Source organism: Bubalus bubalis, chromosome 12 (genome assembly GCF_019923935.1).
Source record: "Bubalus bubalis isolate 160015118507 breed Murrah chromosome 12, NDDB_SH_1, whole genome shotgun sequence".
Lineage (NCBI taxonomy): Eukaryota > Metazoa > Chordata > Mammalia > Artiodactyla > Bovidae > Bubalus > Bubalus bubalis.
In genome coordinates, this window is record NC_059168.1 from 68,340,283 (window position 1) to 68,358,540 (window position 18,258).

Here is an 18,258-nt window from a genome sequence, read left to right on the forward strand (position 1 = left end):
TCATTCAGTGCTATTCACTGGGTTACTTCTATGCACTATACCCTCCTCAGGACACAGGTGAGGCAGCAATAAGTAAAACACAGTCCACTTCCTCATAGAGTCTATGTTCTAGTGGGGCAAAAGGGAAACATAAAACAAATAAACGTACACTACATGCTCTGGCAGTAGTAAACACTATGAAGAAAAGAAAAGTCACTAGGACCAGAGAGATAGATGGAATTGAGAGGCTGCTATTTTAGATAAAGAGGACAGGAAAGGCGAAACAAGGGAACTATAAAGGTAGCGACCTAGGAGGAAAGAGTGAAGGGGGTGGCTGGGAGGATTAGGGACAAGGTTTCCTCTGGCCACAGAAAAGGAGAGAGGGATTCTTTTGAGATCTGGCTGTCCTTACTCTCCTTGGGTTCTGTGAGATCCCCTGCTGTACATCTAGTGAATTACCCCTTTTTGCTTAAGCCAGTTTGAGTGGCTTTCATTTTCTTGCAGTTATCGGATTTCAAAGTCATCTACAAATCCACAAGGTGAGTCTAAAGCTTTTACAAGTCACCCTAGAATTTCTGTCAAGGCGCCTTAGTCGGAACACATGGCTCTCTATCGCCACCTGGTGCCGGCTCCCTTGAGGTGCAGGTGCCTTAACAAAGGGACAGAAACCAGTCTGTGAGCAAAAGAGATAAACGCAATTGTTTCTTATCCCAGTTTTAGCGAATTTTGAAAATGGAAGGAATTAAAATCTTGAAAGCATTAAAAGGCTATTTATTCATGCTGGGATCCACCCATTTCATCTGGAGGATTCCAGGGAACTTAGATTAGTTGTGATTTCTTTGAACTGAGGGCAATAGCTGGTCCTGTCTTGGAGTCTGGTCCCATCGCTCTGGATGGCTCTGAGTGATTCTACATATAAACCTGGGGTACAGTTCATTCCTGGCCTTTTGATCTCAGTCTAGCTAGAGAATCAACCAACAATATGGGATCTCTCTAGAACTCTGTGGATCCCCAAGATCCCACAGATACCCCAATGTCAAAAAGGAACATAAAAAACACTGTAGCTTGAGGTTCTGACTGCTGTTGGACTTGTGTTTAAGGGAAACGGTATTTCTTGAGTTCTCTGATGCCAGGCACTGAACATAGGCCATCTTTTTCTATCCCTAAGGAATTAACCTTATTGTAAAGATGGGGAAGCAACTCCTGAGATTAAGCATGTTGCCAGATCAGTCAAATTCTGGGTTGCGAGCTCCAGAAGATTACTCTGGTGGATGGAAGCAGAATATTAAAAGGAATTTGGGAAGCTCACAGAGAACCAGGGCTAAGTTTTGAGAGGTTTGCCTCCAGTTGCTCTGGTCTGATGAGCAGACAAGTAGATACCAGATTCGCACCACTGCCATTTTTGTGCAGGTACTCAGCTTCTGCTGCTGTGAGTACCAGGCCTCTTCTGTGCCAGAGATTCAGCACTTCAGCTGTCATGACTCCCACACCCCTTTGTTCTTTCTCTTTTGTCTCATCAGCTCCCATGTAAAAATTTGGCCAAGCGGTCTGAGCAGGAGAGCATAAATCTGGGTTTTAGCTGCAAGGGAGGCTAGGAAAGGATGTGCTGGTATTCCTCAACTCTTTTGAGAGAGGCTGTTTCAGTTCCTTATCAGGGAGGGAATTCCCCCTAAATAGAATGCGGTTCAGGTGTAGGCAGCCAAACAGAGTCATGTACCCTCCAGAGCTGCCAATATATCATGTCTGGTGCCACTGGGGAATTGGCATCTCTTTCCAGAGTTGTCCTTTCTGTCAATACAATGGAAGGAGATGCTGGCTTTTAAAAATTCATCAAACAAATGGAGTATTGAGTATTTTCATCATGTCGCTAAGTGGTGGGGGAGGGGAGCCAAGGTCAGAAGACACGGTCCTTGCCCTCAGGGTGATAGCTTGTCGAGGTCATCACATGGTGGTGAGTGGTGATGATGGATGACTAGTGTATTGATTGCCTTCTGCACCAGGTGCTTTGGATCTGTTGTCTCTAAATCCTGACAACAACCCTGCAAGGAGCTATTTGTAATGCCTTTTTTTTCAGATGATGACTTGGCGCTCAGAAAGGCTCCATAACACGCCCACATTACACAATTAAGAAGCAGCAAATCCTAGACTACAAGCAGAGTTCTGTCTGGCCAACTCTGACCTGGGGATACTGGGGGCCAGAAGGATTCAGTAGCTTGACAAAAGTCTGCAGCCGATGGCAGAGGTGGGATTAGAACCCAGGGCTCTGACTCTGGTCCCTGTGTGCTTAGCCGCTAAGTCAGATTGGCTTGACATCATCTCATGCCAGGTGTAGGCTGGCCTGCCTGCCCCCTCTTTGCATTTGTTGTTCTGAAGGCCTTTTATTCAGCCTCGAGGTTTAGAACTTGTCCTTTCCAGTCCCATGTTTTTGAGGGATGCTGTCCACCTCAGGTGATTTCAGGAGATGCGGTGTGTCATTAAAACCAGATCACCAGAGACCCTCTGAGGACAGGCTAAGTGAGAAGCAGGACATCGAGCAGCTGAGCATGGAGGTCATTTCCCGTTTGACTTTCCATCAGGAGGGCTCACTCTAGCCTGTGTGACTCCTTCAGGAGAGAAGCTCTCGATATTACCTCCCCTCTGTGAGATGGCAGGATGCTGTCATCTGAGGGCAGTCACCCTAACCACTGGTGAGCTCTTTCCATAAAGGACAGGGACAGACTGCTTTCTTTAAAAAACAAAAAGTTGCTGTATTCATACCAACTATTAACATATACACACAAATTGTAAAGCTTAAGTATAGAAGTCATCGCAAACCGATGGCAATTCAACATTTGGGGCTAGTGGCCAGAATGCTCGAGTGGGATGGGACCAAATCAGACTCCCACGGTGGAGGGGGCATCTTCAGAGGTTGAGGTGGCCAGGACAGGCTGCTGGTGGTGATTAATTTCCTAATGAGGAAAAAGGACTCCTGCAGAAAGAGCATGCTCAGAGCCTTGGTGGGAGATGTTTTGTGAGTGACATTATGAGGACATGCCTTCCAACTGGACAGGTCTGGGAGCATTGAGGGCAAAAAGGAGAGGATAGTCTGAGAGAGGTTGGGGGGAAAACAGACCGAATTAGAGGAGTTGGTTCTTTACACCTTTCTCTCCCACCTCCCATCACTGGTCCAGCTTCCACCGTAGTGATGTAGCCTTGTTTTCATCTTGCTGCTTAATGTACCCATGGTCTGTATGCAAGTGCTTAAATATGTTTATAGTTGTTGTGTGAGCATTACTGGATCATTTCTATGCAGTTCCTGTAAATGTGAGCCTATTCCACCTTCTCCCCTTTCATCTCTCTCTCTCTGTCTCTCTCTCACACACATACACACCACCCGTGAAAACCTCAGAGCTATTTGCTGCACCCTGGGGATTGCTTTGTCTTTGAGAGGCCAAAGAGAAAAACCCATCAGCCGTCAAAGATTTTAATTATTTATTTTTAATTACATAAGCAATGCATGAATATGTTCTGGTTGTAAAAAATTCACATGATACATATAAAATTAACATCTCCTTCAAGTGAAGAATTTTAAATAGCTCTGGTCCTCACCTGTCAGACAACAGGTTTGCCGTGGACCAGTTCCAGGGGATGTGGGAGGACCAGGAAGGGGGTTAAAGCAGCATGGAGCCCTTGTTATACAGGGAAGGGTGGGGAAGCTGGGGTCACTGGTTAATAAAGTGGGGGGGTCTCTAGTTGAACCTACCCTTTCTGTTTAGAAGCTGTGGACTCTGCAGAAATATTCTTTTAGGTTTTTGCAGTTTTCTTTTCAAGGAGTGAGGAAGAGGATGTGTGGGCCCCTGCTCCTGTATAGAGATTCACTCTCTTCTCTAACACATGGTGCTTTAAGGCAGTTGGCATCAGAGGCCACTGCTCAGCATCTCGGCCCGATGGCTTCTCTCCAGGGGGCTGCCTTCCTGGCTCAGACAGAAGAAGAAGAATCTTCCTCACACATCCTCTGTCCCGTCTGACTTACTGAAGGAGTTTTGTGATATTGGTTCATACCCTCCTTTAGTTTAAAGGACCTGGACCTACTTGGCCGTGGCAAGCAGGAAGACTTTCATCAAGTACATCTCTTCTCATCAACGTTTTATTAATGAGTATTTCCCTGTGACTCAATTTACCCCTTTTCACATTTGCTGCAGAACCACATGGAGATAAGCCAAAGGTTTAGGAGGAGGGGCCAGAAGGGCACTGAATCAAAGAGAGGTTGAAGTGGAAAGAATCTTAGAGACCATTAACTTAGTGCCTCACTTTACAGGTGAAGACACTGAAGGCCGGGGAAGTTTGGCCTAACCCTCCAAGTTCCACAGGCAGGGTTAGAAGCAGTAGGAGAACCAGGATTCCCAATTCCAGGCTCTCAGGTCAGTGCTGTGTCTACTGCCTCAGAGTCAGAGTCCAAGCTGTCACTGAGATCCACCTGCAGGACCTGGGCACGTCATGACAGTTCTTGGTCCCAGTTGCCTTGTCACTCCTATCTACCTTAGATAAGAACCACTGCTAAGAACGTCATGAAATAATGACTAGGTGCCTTGCAAATCACCAAGCAATTTTCAAGTACAAAAAGTGAACTGCATTTCGGTTATTGGCAAGACAAACTTCTTCATCATTCAATCAAAAATCATCACCTATCTGAATAAACTTTTTTGGGAATCTGATCAGAAAGGTTTGCTTTTCAGTTTGTTTTTAAGTTTCCTAGGAACATGGTTATGAACTGAGTGTTGTATGTCCTTAGGAAATTATTTTTAATTCAGTTGTTGTTGTTCAGTCCCTAAGTCATGTCCGACTCTTTGTGAACCCATGGACTGCAGCACACCAGGCTTCCCTGTCTTGCACTATCTCCCAGAGTTTGCTCAAACTCATGTCCATTGAGTTGGTGATACCATCCAACCATCTCATCCTCTGTTGCCCCCTGCTCCTCCTGCCCTCAATCTTTTCCAGCATCAGGATCTTTTCCAAAGAGTTTGCCCTTCACATCAGGTGGCCAAAGTATTGGAGCTTCAGCATCAGTTCTTCCAATGAATATTCAGGGTTGATTTCCTTTAGGACTGACTAGTTTGATGTCCTTGACATCCAAGGGACTCTCAAGAGTCTTCTCCAGTGCCACAATTTTAAATCAGTTAGGTGTGATCACAATGTTGTAGTTATGGCCAGGATGTCATTAATTTGGAGGACTGTGTGACAAAGTGCTTCTGAGTTATTATTTAGGTGTTACATATCATGTCTGTAATTTACTTTTTAATGGTTTAGCAATTATAGATGCAGGCTTGTGTGTGTATACACACATATGGTCAAATATTAATATTTGAGTCTTGGTGGTAAGTGTGTTCTGTGCCTGGCTGTTGAGTAGATTCTTAGTCTAACTTCCTATATGTATGAGAGTATTTTTAATAAAATGACTAGTAAAACAAGTTTTCCAGGTGATCCTGATTTTCTATAATGGTTGGAGCCCACTGATGTGGAGCTGTGAGCCACTGACCAGCGACAATGTGTGAGTGGAAAAATCTTTTTAATTCCCTGCTTGGTGTCTTGTCAGAATTGGAATCACTTTTCCTCAGCAATACTGGTGAGGTTCTATTTCCCATGGCTTTGTTTCTCCTGTCTGAGTCATCTATAAGACCAAAGCATTGGAATGACAAACCATCTTTAACATTTCCAGGCAGACCTAGAGGTGACACTCAACTTGAAGGTACTGATTAGAACAGTGGTTCCCAAACCAAGGTGCCGAGGAACACTACCCAGAGAATTTCAGCAGGCTTAGGATGAGACACAGGCATCTGATTTAACAGCCATCAGAGGCAATTCTGATACATCTATATTTGAGAGCCATATTTTAGACTACAATGATCTTAAAGCCAAGTTCATGGGTTTGATTCCAAACTGAAGAGCTATTTAATTTTGCAGGAAGCAAAGTCGTGTTCCTTAATGATATCCTGCACATCTCACTCTATTCTATCATTTTTTAAATAGGGGTCCTGGTGGGAAAAAGTGAAAAATAAAAAAGAAACAGGACAAAGAAGGTGAATGGATCAGAGCAATTTACTATTGTAAACACATGCACAATTTATTCCCCTTCTTATGAGGACCTGATGCAGTCTATCGTAGAGGTGGCTGCATTTTGTTGGTGGGAGAAAAGAGGCTTTATTTGTTGTTCTCTGATTACCAAGTATATTCCTACCTCAAGAATTTTGGATGAAAAGGTAAAAAAATCTCTTGTTAGAATCAGTGAACTATGATCCAAATGAACCATGCTTTTAATGAAAAACATTTTATGGACACTTACATGGCAAGCCTAGAAGGAGAAATTGAACCTTGAGAAACAAACAAACAAAAAGAACACTCCCCCTTCACCCAACTACTTTTCTTATGAACACTTCCTGGACGCCTTACACCACCCTCAAAGAAGCCAGGAATCTCCCCGCAGCCCTGGTTTCTGCAGCAGGAACCAGCAGGGTCTTTCACAGGCATGCCACAAAGCACCTTCCTGTGTTCTTATGTAATACGTCTTTGCAGCTTAAACCTTTAATTAACCAGAGATGTCATCGAGAAAAGTTTGCCAAGGAAGAGGATGCCTGGTTTAATTAAAAAGATCTTTAATAGTTATTAAGGAAATCAATTTGGAATTCAGGCCTGAGAGCAGTGATGGGGGAAGAAGTCACTGAAAGGAACTTTGCCATCTCTCTGGGTAATGGATTTTAACCCTTTGATCTGCATTGCATCAAAATCCCGGGGACAGTGGTCCAGGGGGAGGCAGAGGGATGCTTATCACTCATCACTTTTGAATCTACCTTCCAGATCCAAGAGGCGGGTCTGCCTTATATATGGAAAGCCTAACCTTTCTGTTATGCAGTTATCCTGGCAATTGAAGGAAATATAAAACCATTATAAATTGAAAATCTCCTACCTCATAAGTATAAGCTATTTTTTTTTCCAAGAGATGCATTATTTCTCCCTGAGGATTTGTGCTTGGACGGTACATCAGGCATCTATTACTGCTCAAACCCACCTTCTTTGGATCAAGCCAGAAAAAAAAAAAAAGGGATTTGGCTCTAAGGAGCACAAGGGAAATATTATTTTCACTTGTCTCATGAAAATGATGACACAAAAGGTGAACTAGCCAGAGGATGGGCAAAATAAATTGTCTGTGTTGAGGAAAACTGCAAAAAGGAAAGAGATTTTATTTTTTTTTATAAACAGCATCCTGCCAACAGGGAGTTAGTTTTAATATCATCCTCTGAGGCAGCCCTGTTGAGTTCAAATGTTAAAAGCACTTTTCAAATAATCTATGTTTAATTAATATTTGTACAGCACTTAGCAAGGGTATCTGAAGACAGGTGCAGAGTATGGCTACAAAAATGATTTTCCTGTTGCAATGTTAGCTCATTCTCAGGCAGATTGAAGCACCTCCACCTGGAGTTCCTATCATTACTCAGTGGGAACTGAGTGGAAACTGAGAGGATGGACTAGATCTTTCAGCACTCAAGCCTGCATCCTAATCATCAGCTTACACTTTCTTGAGGAGATGAGAACAGGCTGGTATTTATTGGTATTCCTTACAGCAAATTGCCCAGAATCTGGGCCCACAATATCTTTGTTGATTGCTTGGCTGATTACCTGAAACTTCTGGGCTTATTAGTCCCCAAAACATCTCAGTTCCCTGTTTCACTTGGTCTGTTGAACCTAATGAGGGGTGTCACTTGGGAGAATTAGGGGTTTGGGGTAGAGGCATTATAATGCAGGCTCCACTGAAGAACTTGTCTTGCTGGAAATAGATCAGGTAGCTTCTCTAAGCTCCACTTTCCTCAATTACAAAATAAGAAGCCTTGGAGTAGATGGTCTCCAAGATCCCTTCTGGTTCTAACATAGTTTGATCCACTATTTCTCCTTTGTCTTCACTGGGTGTGTCTGTTCTAAGTTAGTGGACTGATGGTACACAGGAAATCTCAGTGCTTATTGGAACATTTCTGCCTGAGTACGGATTGTAAACTGGCAAGCAGCAGCCTGGATCCAGTCTGCAGATCTGTTTAGTTTAGCCTACCTAATATTTATTTTGGAGGAAGGGTGGGAATTGAATTAGTTTACAACAGTTAAAATCCAAGATATATCCTGAAGTTGGACTTGTGTTTCTGTTGAGATGTTGGAAAATTTTGGTACTGCTTCATCTTCACGCTCAATGATCAATTAGGATTACTTTCTTGTGAGTCCTAAATGGACCCCACCACTTCCCACTATGTCTCCAACAAGCTGAATGTCAGTCCCATTGTTTTCATTGTGTTTATGCTGTTCCTGACCTCATCCCACTTCACTCATTCATGGCCCATAGAGGCATGTGGGTAGAGGAAAAGAGAATTTAAGGAATAATTAGAGTCCAATGTCAGGAACCTCCTGTCCTTTGAAGAGACATCTGTGCCAGGATGCTTCTTGAGATGTGTGAGTTTCTAGGTGGATAAAGTGCCTTCAGTTGGGTGGATAGGATCAGACATCCATTGACTGATATGGGTAGCACAATGATTTCCCATTTAAAGCCAGCTCAGTATGTCCACATTGTCTCTCTCCTTTGAACAAATGTTGTAAATATCATTCACTCAGAATAGTGCCCCGCAGGAACACTGAGGCTACCCCAAACTCAGCACATACACAAAAGAATTTGAACAGAAAAGACCCTTTTGTCACCTAAAATGATCAATCCTCTTTTAGCAACATCAGTGGAATCCCCTTGTCCATTAGAGTGGCCATCTAATTTATTGCCTAAAATAGAAATTTATTAAAAGTGAAAGGAGGCACTATTAATAATTATGCCAGGAAAATACTTCCCTAAACAAACTGGGGCATGTGGTCACCCTGCTCAATGTGCAACACCCACTAATGACTTGATTACAAAAAGCTGCCATTGGCCGCAGCAGGTTGTCTTGGGACCCAGGTTCGTCCCATTTCCACCCCTGGGGCCTGTGTGGCTCCTCTCATTGTTGAAATTCCAGATTGGAGAGGACTCATCCTGTTTCCATTTCTTCCAGGAATTGAACTCTCCTGTCCACTTCTACCTTTCTCTGATGCTCTAAACTTAATATGGCATCACTGACTCAATGGACATGAGTTTGAGCAAACTCAGGGAGATAGTGAAGGACAGGGAAGCCTGATGTGCTGCAGTCCATGGGGTTGCAAAGAGTCGGACACAACTTAGCAACTAAACAACAACAAGACTGTCTTTGACGCTCAGAGATGATGCACGTGACCATTAGATGTGGCTCTCTGAAATTTGGGTCCTGCGGAATGGATGAAATCTCTGTTTGGATCTCTCCATTTTTTTCCTGCCCCTGTTCCCCTCTTTCAGAGACCCTGCTAGGTAATTCAGGTTAAAGAATTTCCCTCTACTTTTCTTTAAGCTAATTGGGTCATCCGTTCATGCTGCTAGAACTTTACATTTTCCATGGGGGGAGGGGTGGTCCCTGGCTCAGGTCCCTGCAGGACACCAGCTCTGAAGATCACACCATTTTCACAACCAGCAAAGGCATATCATTGCAGCAATAGTGAGTTTTATACTTGGCATTTGGGTGAGGAACAAAGAAAGTTTGGGGGCATTTCAAATAATGAAAGAAAGGAGCAGGCTTTTGAAATGCAAAGATATAAATCCCTTTCCAGGAGGCAAATTATACAGTGGAACAGAAGGGAAAAGAAAGGGAAGGAGGGGTTGAGGGGAGTAGGGTGGTGAAAGGAGGTGTTTAATGGATAGAGAAAGATCCAGAAAGGTGAGGCTCAGATCCCTCAGATAAAGCCACCCATCTACTCAGCGAAGATAAGAGGAAAAGCTGGTTGGCTTTATTCTTTTGACAAAGATGTACCAACGTGGCAGAGAGAGGAAGGAAGAGGGTTGGTGACAGCTCATTCTCATTTACCACTGAACTATCCTATCACTCACTCTATAAAAAGGAGTTGCAGGAGACACGGGACATACAGTTTGACAGAATCTACAGCGGCAAGGAAAAAGAAGAGGAACAGAGAAAAAGGGAGCTGATGTATTATTTACAGATAGAGAACTTGAACAAAGCAGGATGCAAAAACAGGTCCAAAGACTCATGTTTGTACGACTGTGGGATAAAGGCAGACACCTCTGAATTCTTGCTGCTGTACCTTTTGCTGCTGGAGACCTCTGTCAGTGCTGGGCCGGCGTGCCTGTGTGTCAGCTCATTGCTGTGCTCCAATCTGCCCTGCTTTTGGTTACATTTCCCTGCGGCCCGGAAGGGGTAAAGTTCTCACCAGGAAGCTGCTGGGCCTCTGTAGGTGCAGTCTCATTAGGCTGGGCACAGAGGGCATCTCGCTGGTAGTGGCAGGTCTAATAAGCATGCAGATGGAAGACACACGCGCACACACACACTCTCACTGAAGTCACGCAGTGGGCAGAGAGGAGGGATGCGGGGAATCGGATCCAAAAGGAACAAAAGGCTGCAGTCTCTGCAGTGAGCTGAGTGAGAGTGACAGGAAGACAGCGAAAGGCAACCAGAAGCAAAGTGTGAAAACCCACAGCCAAAGGCGCTGGGGAGCATATGCCCTGGACTTCAAGGCTTCCTCCTCTTCTCAGCTTACATTGGCTCCATATGCTGCTTCACATAGCGTTCCCGGGCCATAATGGGTTTTATTCCATAGTTTTTATACGAACGCGGATGACTCACATCTGCTCCAATACCCAATTCAGTCTCTAATGTCTTCGGCTGCTAGGAGAGAACTTGCCAATTGACAGGAGTGGCCAAAAAAAAAAAAAAAAAAAGCTTCAATTCAGGGATAAGGAAGGTTACCACCCCATAGGTGTGAGCTGGAAGGCCTTTGAGAGGGCAAGACTTTAGGGATGGGAAACAGACCCTGGGAAATGAGGAATTTGCTCCAGACTATCAAGACCTGAATGTACTTATTTTTCGTATTCCCCTGTCATGTTAAATCTTTTGCTAGGAACTTTTCTTCCCCATATAGACTGTGATGAGAAAAAAGTCACTTGGATTAATCATCAATGATAGCTAATCCCCCACTGGGATCAACTGTGTTCTGCATTACTTAAGATGGTTATTAAAGTTTTAAATATTTGGGGGAATGCCTGGATAGGCTGGAGGCTGGGAGAGACTTAAAGGGATGGGCCCTGCATGGAGACTCAACCTGGCTTCCAGATGTTTGAAGTCCCATCCGAAATCAATTTCAAACCTAATGACAGTGACTGGCTTGATAACCCAAACTAATATGGCTTTTGGCTGGATCAGGTAATGACACTTGGCAAAACTGGATTCCCTTGACAGCTTTCATAGGCCCAGGGAATCTCCTCCACTTGAATGGAGGACAAAGTAGTAATCAAGAAGCAAGCACCTTGAAAGTTGATAACCGCACTCCCAGGCATCACAGGCCCCGGATGGAGCTGCCATGGGGAAACCAGGGCCTCAGTTCCCCAGATGCCAGACAGCACGAAGCACCTTACAGCCTCAGCAGCAGGCGGTGTGTGCTGCTGCGACCATCTCGAAAGCTTGGCGGTGGTGTTGTGTAACTGTTTGCCATCTGTTACTCAGAAGCAGCACCACAAAGCGCTGAGCAATGGACTACGGAGCTGCGGCTTCTGCCTGGAGCTGACAGCATCTCAGCGACTTGCCTGGGGGTCCCCTGCAGAGCCTGCCGCAGAACACTTTGCAGGCTCCAGACCGCAGGTCCAGGGCAAGGCTGCTGGAAGGGATCCAGGAAGCTCATGATACTGCAGAGAGGGGTTCTCTTGCTGCTGCCCCCAGCCCTCCCAAACCGTGATCTACCTGGACCTCTGCCCAGCCAAAGCAGTGGCTGGGGAGCCTACCCCAATCTTTCAGAGTACAGAGTTCTAATAAAGGCAAATGGTTCTGTGTGATGGTCTGAGAGCTCAGCTGAATCTTGAGATGGGCTGGCAAGAGTGCTCAGCTTTTCTGGGCTGTTTTATTTTCTATCTTTGTTCCCACCCAAAACTTCTTATCTACAGCTTAGCCAAAAACATGATGGAGCTAGGAGGAAAGACTGTCCTGTGACTGAAAGACAATGTACCAAATACAGGAGCAGATGCCTCCATTTTTGACTCCACTTTTTTGCTGGCTTTGTCTTCCTGAAGAGTGAATTCTGGAGCCCTACTTTACACCTGCCCTGCCTCCTATGCTGGGCCCTGTGGGGAGAGGCAAAGAGGATGATGGCTACAGTAGGAGGTGCATCACTTTCACCTCACCAACAACTTGATGAGATAAGCATTCTTCCAAGTCAGGCTCACATATAAGATGGCACTGTTCCCCAGGGAGAGCAAGGTGTCGTTCTCCCCCTCTTTCAGGGATCAGATGATCAAGTAACACCAGCACCTTGCACTTAGCTTTCACAACTATTCATTCACTTGTAAATCGTGCCCATTTCACAGATGAGGAATCTAAGCCTCCTGAGGTCTCCATGATTCACACAGCTATTGCGGCTGACTGGGGCCAGGAACCCCTCATCCAGTGTTATCAGCGTCATTCCAGCCTAGCTGAGGCCCATGTAGCAATCCGGTTCAGACTGTGCTCTGCCTCTGGACCCAAGTAGTTTTAATCTTCAAGAGGAAGAAGGATGCACTTCCAAAAGGCAGGCATTTGGGGAAAAGGGCTTTTGAAAGATAGCCCTCTGCACCCACTATCCACCTCCCTCCAAGTCACTTTGCAGTGTTGACTTTGCAGTGTCAACCACATGGTTGACCCAACTTTGGACCCCACCCCACCCCCTTTCTGCAAACACAGAGCCCTGATCCTCAGGGAGAGAAAACTCTTAAGGGAGGTAATTGCACCTTAATTTTTAAAAGGATTTCTTTAAAGTTAAATTTAGACCAACTCAGCGTTCCATTAAGCAGAAAAAGTTGCCAGGCACCTGCAGGCAGGCAGAGAAACACCCTGGGGAGTTGGCTGAACTGGCCTTGGCCCTGAATGGCCAGGAGAGTGACCCTGGGGTGAGGCAGCAAGCCTGCCAGCGTCCTAAGGTCCCAGCGCCAGCTCCCCTAGGGTGGGTGCACAGAGAGCGGGACCAGGCTGCGAGCGCCACGTGCAGACCCCCGCGGCGAGCGGGAAAGTCCTCCCAGACACCGCTCCTCCAGGCACCGGCTGGCCTTTGGGTCCCGGCGTGCAGCTGGGGGCTGCGGGTCTCGCGGACGCACCGTTCCAGCCCCGCCCCGCCCCATCCCAGGATGACCCCCGAGCTGCGCGCGGGGCTCGGCGCGGGCGGCCCCAGAACAGCACGCGGCGGTGTCTCGGTGGGCAGGCGGCGGTAGCGTCCGCTCTTAGAGCCCAGCTCGCTCCCGCCCGGATTCCCCTTCGGAGTCGGTCTGTCTGTCGGTCCTCCCTTCCTCCCTCCCCCGTCTCTCCCTCCCTCCACTCCCCGCTGGAGCTCCTCGCGGGGTGCCGGGCACAGCCTCGGATTCTTCCCTCCCCGCAGCTCGAGTCAGTTTCCCTCGCGGCGGCGGCGGCGGCAGCGCGGGGAGCATCTCGGCGGCCACCGCGCTTCTCCGGCTGGAGCGGTCGTCCAGCTTGGCGGCCCCTCCGCCCTCGCCTGCCGCGCCTCGGGGCACCGCGTGGTCCCCGCTTCTGCTCGCTGCTCTCCCGAGCAGGCGGGGCGCCTGGCAGGCTCCCGCCGGTCCTCTCCCGCTCCGGATCCCGGGGCTAGCGCTCGCGGGAGCAGGGCACTCTCCAGGACACCTGCCCCGCCGACCCTGACCGCCAGGGGGTGCCCCCGGGGCGCAGTGACGCCCAGAGGAGAAGGCAAGCGGGACCATGCGGCGCCTGAGTCGCCGCCTGGTGCTGCCAATCTTCGGGGTGCTCTGGATCACCGTGCTGCTGTTCTTCTGGGTAACCAAGAAGAAGTTGGAGGTGCCGACCGGACCCGAAGTGCAGACCCCCAAGGTACGGGGTTTGGCTGCGCGCCAGGCGCGGGGCAGTGGTTGGCATGAGGGCGCGCAGCTCGCGCGCGGGGTTTGCGGGCTCCCGGGAAGCCAGGGCGGGGGTCTGGGCGCTGCGAGCAGGTAACCCGGCGCCGGATGCGGCTACAGTGTGATATTTCTGGATTTTACAAAAGCTCAGGGGGCATCCCCGGCCCCGGGCTGTGTGGAAGTGGGAGTGGGTGTGGGTGGCGGGCGCGAGCTGGCTTGCGGTGCGGGGCTCTTAACTTGGGTACAGCTCGCCTGGGTCCCGGGGCGGCGGGGGCGCAGCGGTCGAGCCGCCCGGGGGTTGGTGGTCCGTGGACTCTGCGAGATAGTAGCTGGTGGGGGTCGGGTGGCAGGGCCGGCCGGCGCTTGGCGCCCGAGAGAAGTCTGGCGGCCGCGCTGACCTGCTTCCTTCCTGCAGCTGCCAGGCCGGAGCAGGGGAGGCCGGAGGCCCGGGGGTGCTCCGCGCGCGCGTGTGCGGCGCGGGGGAGCGCCCTGCAGCGTCCCGGGCGGCTGGCGCCCGGGCCCACCCAGCCTGTCGCAACCCTTGCTTTATAATTGTCTTCGATCTCTTCATCTGCATTGGAAGTTGAAATGAATGTGCCCTGAACATCACTAAAGAGCCTGTAAAAAAAGACGCCTTGGTATTGGTGGGGAGTTGGGAAAATGAGAGTCTAAGTGGCTTTTCCAACTCCTGCCCAGGCGGTTCATCTGAGCGGAGCCACTGGGCTCTCCCTGCAGGCTCAGTCTTACCTTTACTCAGAGCCCCCATTCCTCGGTCTCTTCTTCCACAGACCTGGCCGTGGGACACAGAAGGGGGCCTCAGGGGGGTTTCCTGACCAGCCAGGCAACATTTATGAACAGGGTCCAGAGAGGTCATCCAGTAACTGTGAAAGAGCCCTTGGAGAAGCTTATGGTCCCAAGCAGGAGACTGAAAATAATGGGGAGAGAGGGGAGTAAGCACAGCGCAGAGGACCGACTAGGTGCCAGGTACATGTGGGTGCTTCATAAATAGTTGTAGGAGTTGGGTGGGATTCTCCTTATTCCATATATTAGGAAACTGATTCAGGCTTGCCTTATTATGCTACTGATTTGAACTCAGACCTCTGATATTCAGGATCTTTCCACTGTATCAAGTTGCCTCTGAGATTGCCTTTTAACTGTCTTTGGGCACTTATATTCTGAAATCTTGCCAATGCTCGATTGAATTCCCCAAGCATTTATTGATGATCTGCTGTGTGCCAGGCAGTGTGCTAGCTGCTGTGGGTACAGAGATGCAGAACGTATTCTCTGCGGGCAGGGGATTTGCTCAGGAATGGACCAGGACCATTCAGTGTGCCGTAGGTGTCATGGGGGCCTGGGGACTTAATGGAGGAGGAGGAGGAGGGCACAGGGAACTGAGTAGAGAAGGAAGAACAGTAGGTTTGGCACTAGGTAGGGAGGGCATTCCAGGTAGAGGTTAATCGCACCAAACAGGCTGAGAGGAATGACACAGCATGCTGGGTGAGTTTGGCACAATTCGAGCGTCAAAGCATGTGGCTGATGGCGGGGATGAGCTTGGGGGTAATGTGTAAGAGTCCTGTGGGTAGGACCTTGAGGGTTCCAGGGGGCCTTGAGGCTGCATTAAGCAGGGGAGTGACAAGGTCAGATGGATGCCTTCCAACAGCCTTCATCACACTGGATCGATTTTCTCACTCACTTCGGACCCGCCCATAGATCTGGGGAGCTTTTCCTCTTTTTCCCTGGGTGGTTCTGCTCCTTGTGATGCAGTTAATGATGCCTGCGGGGACATGAACTCTCTCTGTTTTGTGTTGAACTTCATTACCTTAAGCTTGCTTATTCTAGTTTACTCCAGGGAGCTGGGACCAGAGGTCTGTTTCTCCCTTTGTGCACTTTGTTGTTCTTCCTTACCTGCTTCTTCTCATCCCGCCGTGCGTTGAGCACACATTTACCCAGTGCAGCCACAGGCCAGGTTCTGTGCTGGGTTTGGGCATTGCTATGAGGAGCACACTCTGCCTCTGCCGTCTGGGGGTGGCTCTCACGACTTCCTGGTTGAGGCAGAATTGCAAACAAATGAGTAGTGGGATGGGGTGGGAGCAGGGGTCTCATGTCAGATATAGTGCTGTGCAGTCACGGAACAGGGGTCTCCTAGTTTTGACCACTTGCTCATTGTCTTAACATCTTCTTTCTCCCCCATTTTCTGTCTCCTTTATAACCATGAATTTTTTAGACTTTAACAATCTTGATACTTCTTATTGTTGGTCACCCTTTCTTGTTAGTCTATTTCTTCTTTCTTTCACCTGTATTATGACTTTGTGTGTCTACTTATATATGTTGTGTATATTCGTGGGTGTATTTTGTGTCTGGTGGATGAGCACCCCTCTGCATCTTGGTGCATATGTATCTGAGGCGAGGGATGGAGAGACAGAGAGAGGGCCTTCTCAGTGCCGCAACAGTTGTTCCCATCACTGATCTATCAGGAAATTTGCATGTCGGGTCCCAAGGAGTGCAGTAGGATTCCAAACCTGACTCCATGTCAGAACCAACTAAGAGAGCTCGTTTAATATACATGTTTTTATATTTACTGCAGAGATTATGATTCTGTGGGTTTTGGCAGAAGGTCCTAGAATCAGTATTTTTTTTTTTTTTTTTTACAAGGGCTCCATATGAATCTGAAGTAGCCTATTGATGGGTGGTTTTGGAAGCTAGATGAAGAATACCAAGTCTATGGGGTCTTTTGTGGTTCAGTGGGCCCTGTGTAAATATGGCCGAATAATTTCATTCTTCTTGAGTTCCTGGTGGTCCAAGCTTGTGTGAGCATGTGCATTCATGTGAAATAACAATAGCTAGCATTTGCATTGGATCTCACAAATTCACAAACTCCATTTCACATGTATTAGCTCATTTAAGCTTCACAATGACCACAAACAATAAGGCAGATCATACTTTAATGCACATGAGATTGAGTAATGAGGTTAAACAATTGGCCCAAGATAGCAGGGCTATTATTAAGTGGCAGCATCAGCACAAGAATGGAAATGGATCATCCTGGCAACCACCCACAGCCTGTGCTCCTTCCTTGCCACAAGCCACCTGGATGCCTGGGTCTTTGCTAGGGGATGATGGGGTGAGGTCAGGGATGTTTACAGCTGCATGGTGCCCACCTACTTTCCAAGCACTTCATGACTCATCCCTAGGTGCTGGTCTTTGTGGAGCTCCAGGGAGGTTGGTGCAATCTGTAGGTAAACCATCTCAGAGGGAGTCCTGCCCTACCCATGGAGGAGGCCATATGGGGCCGTGGAAGCGCTTCTGGCTGGACAGAGTGAACCCTGCTGGGACGGGTCCAGTGGGAGGCTGCATCGTCATTGGGTGGTTGCAGCACCCTTGGTCTAGGAATCATTTGCCAGGGCAGAGATTGTTTCCTCAACAGTAAGAATTATCCAGGGACATTTGTCTATTGTAGGGCAAAAAATTTGGTTGTTGGGTGAGTTCAGTATCCCAGGTTTCTCTAGATGTTGCTTCTGCCCAGTCCTGGGGAGAGCTCTTGCCTTGGATGTGTCTGAAGCCATGGGGACTCTGCCTAGGGCTCTTCCCAGTGTGGTAGAGGGGTCAGTTTATTTTCCAAAGCAAGAGCAGTGGGCTCCCTTCCCTCTGAAATATTTAGAGAAGTTGAAATGGTGGAGGGATTGGACAGGAGAGGGCTGCAGCCAGGGCTCCTTGGCTGGGGACTTCCCAGCTTGTCCATTCCATGCAGCCAGTTGCCTTTGCTGGGGACCAGGCCCTGACTCTCTTCCTCAATGTAGGAAATATCCTCACTCACCTGGCAGTGGGATCTCCAAAGTGGGCCTGATAATAAAATAAAACCTATGCCCCGTCACAATCCAAGTGATACGGAGAAGCCAGGCTGCACTCTTGGTTTAAGAAAATTAATTGGGTTTTTTTCTTAGTTTCAAGAAGGGCTGGTTCTATTAATAGCTCAAATAAAGATTTAAGTTTGACTTTTCAATGTTGATTTGATTTTTATGGGGAGTCCCACCCCCAAATTCAGCAAAGCTCTAATTCCTAATTGAAAATCATGTAACAAGCTTGATGCTTTCATTTAAACAGGATTTTAGCAATAAGTACTGTACCACTAAAAAAAAAAAGAAAAGAAAAATGTTTCCATTTTTTCTCTCCTCTATCATTTGTTTGCCATTTGGAGAATTATTCAATAAATGACAGAGTTTTGTTGTTGTTGTTTTTTTTTTTAAACAGCATATTTTTCTCTTATTTTCAAGAAACTAAAATTTAGGCCAGGGGCTTGTTGCTGCTGCTGCTGCTAA

The 18,258-nt window shown here is 47.7% G+C and overlaps 1 protein-coding gene across 1 annotated transcript in view; it reads left to right on the forward strand.

Annotated features, from left to right (window-relative positions):
- Window positions 1-13,662: 13,662 nt before the first annotated feature.
- Window positions 13,663-18,258, forward strand: part of GALNT14 (polypeptide N-acetylgalactosaminyltransferase 14) — a 217,101-nt gene continuing 212,505 nt past the window's right edge. Inside the window, exon 1 of the mRNA XM_025261310.3 lies at window positions 13,663-13,916. Coding sequence (XP_025117095.1) covers window positions 13,788-13,916 — 129 coding nt within the window. The 5' untranslated portion in view covers window positions 13,663-13,787. The remainder of the gene's footprint in view (window positions 13,917-18,258) is intronic.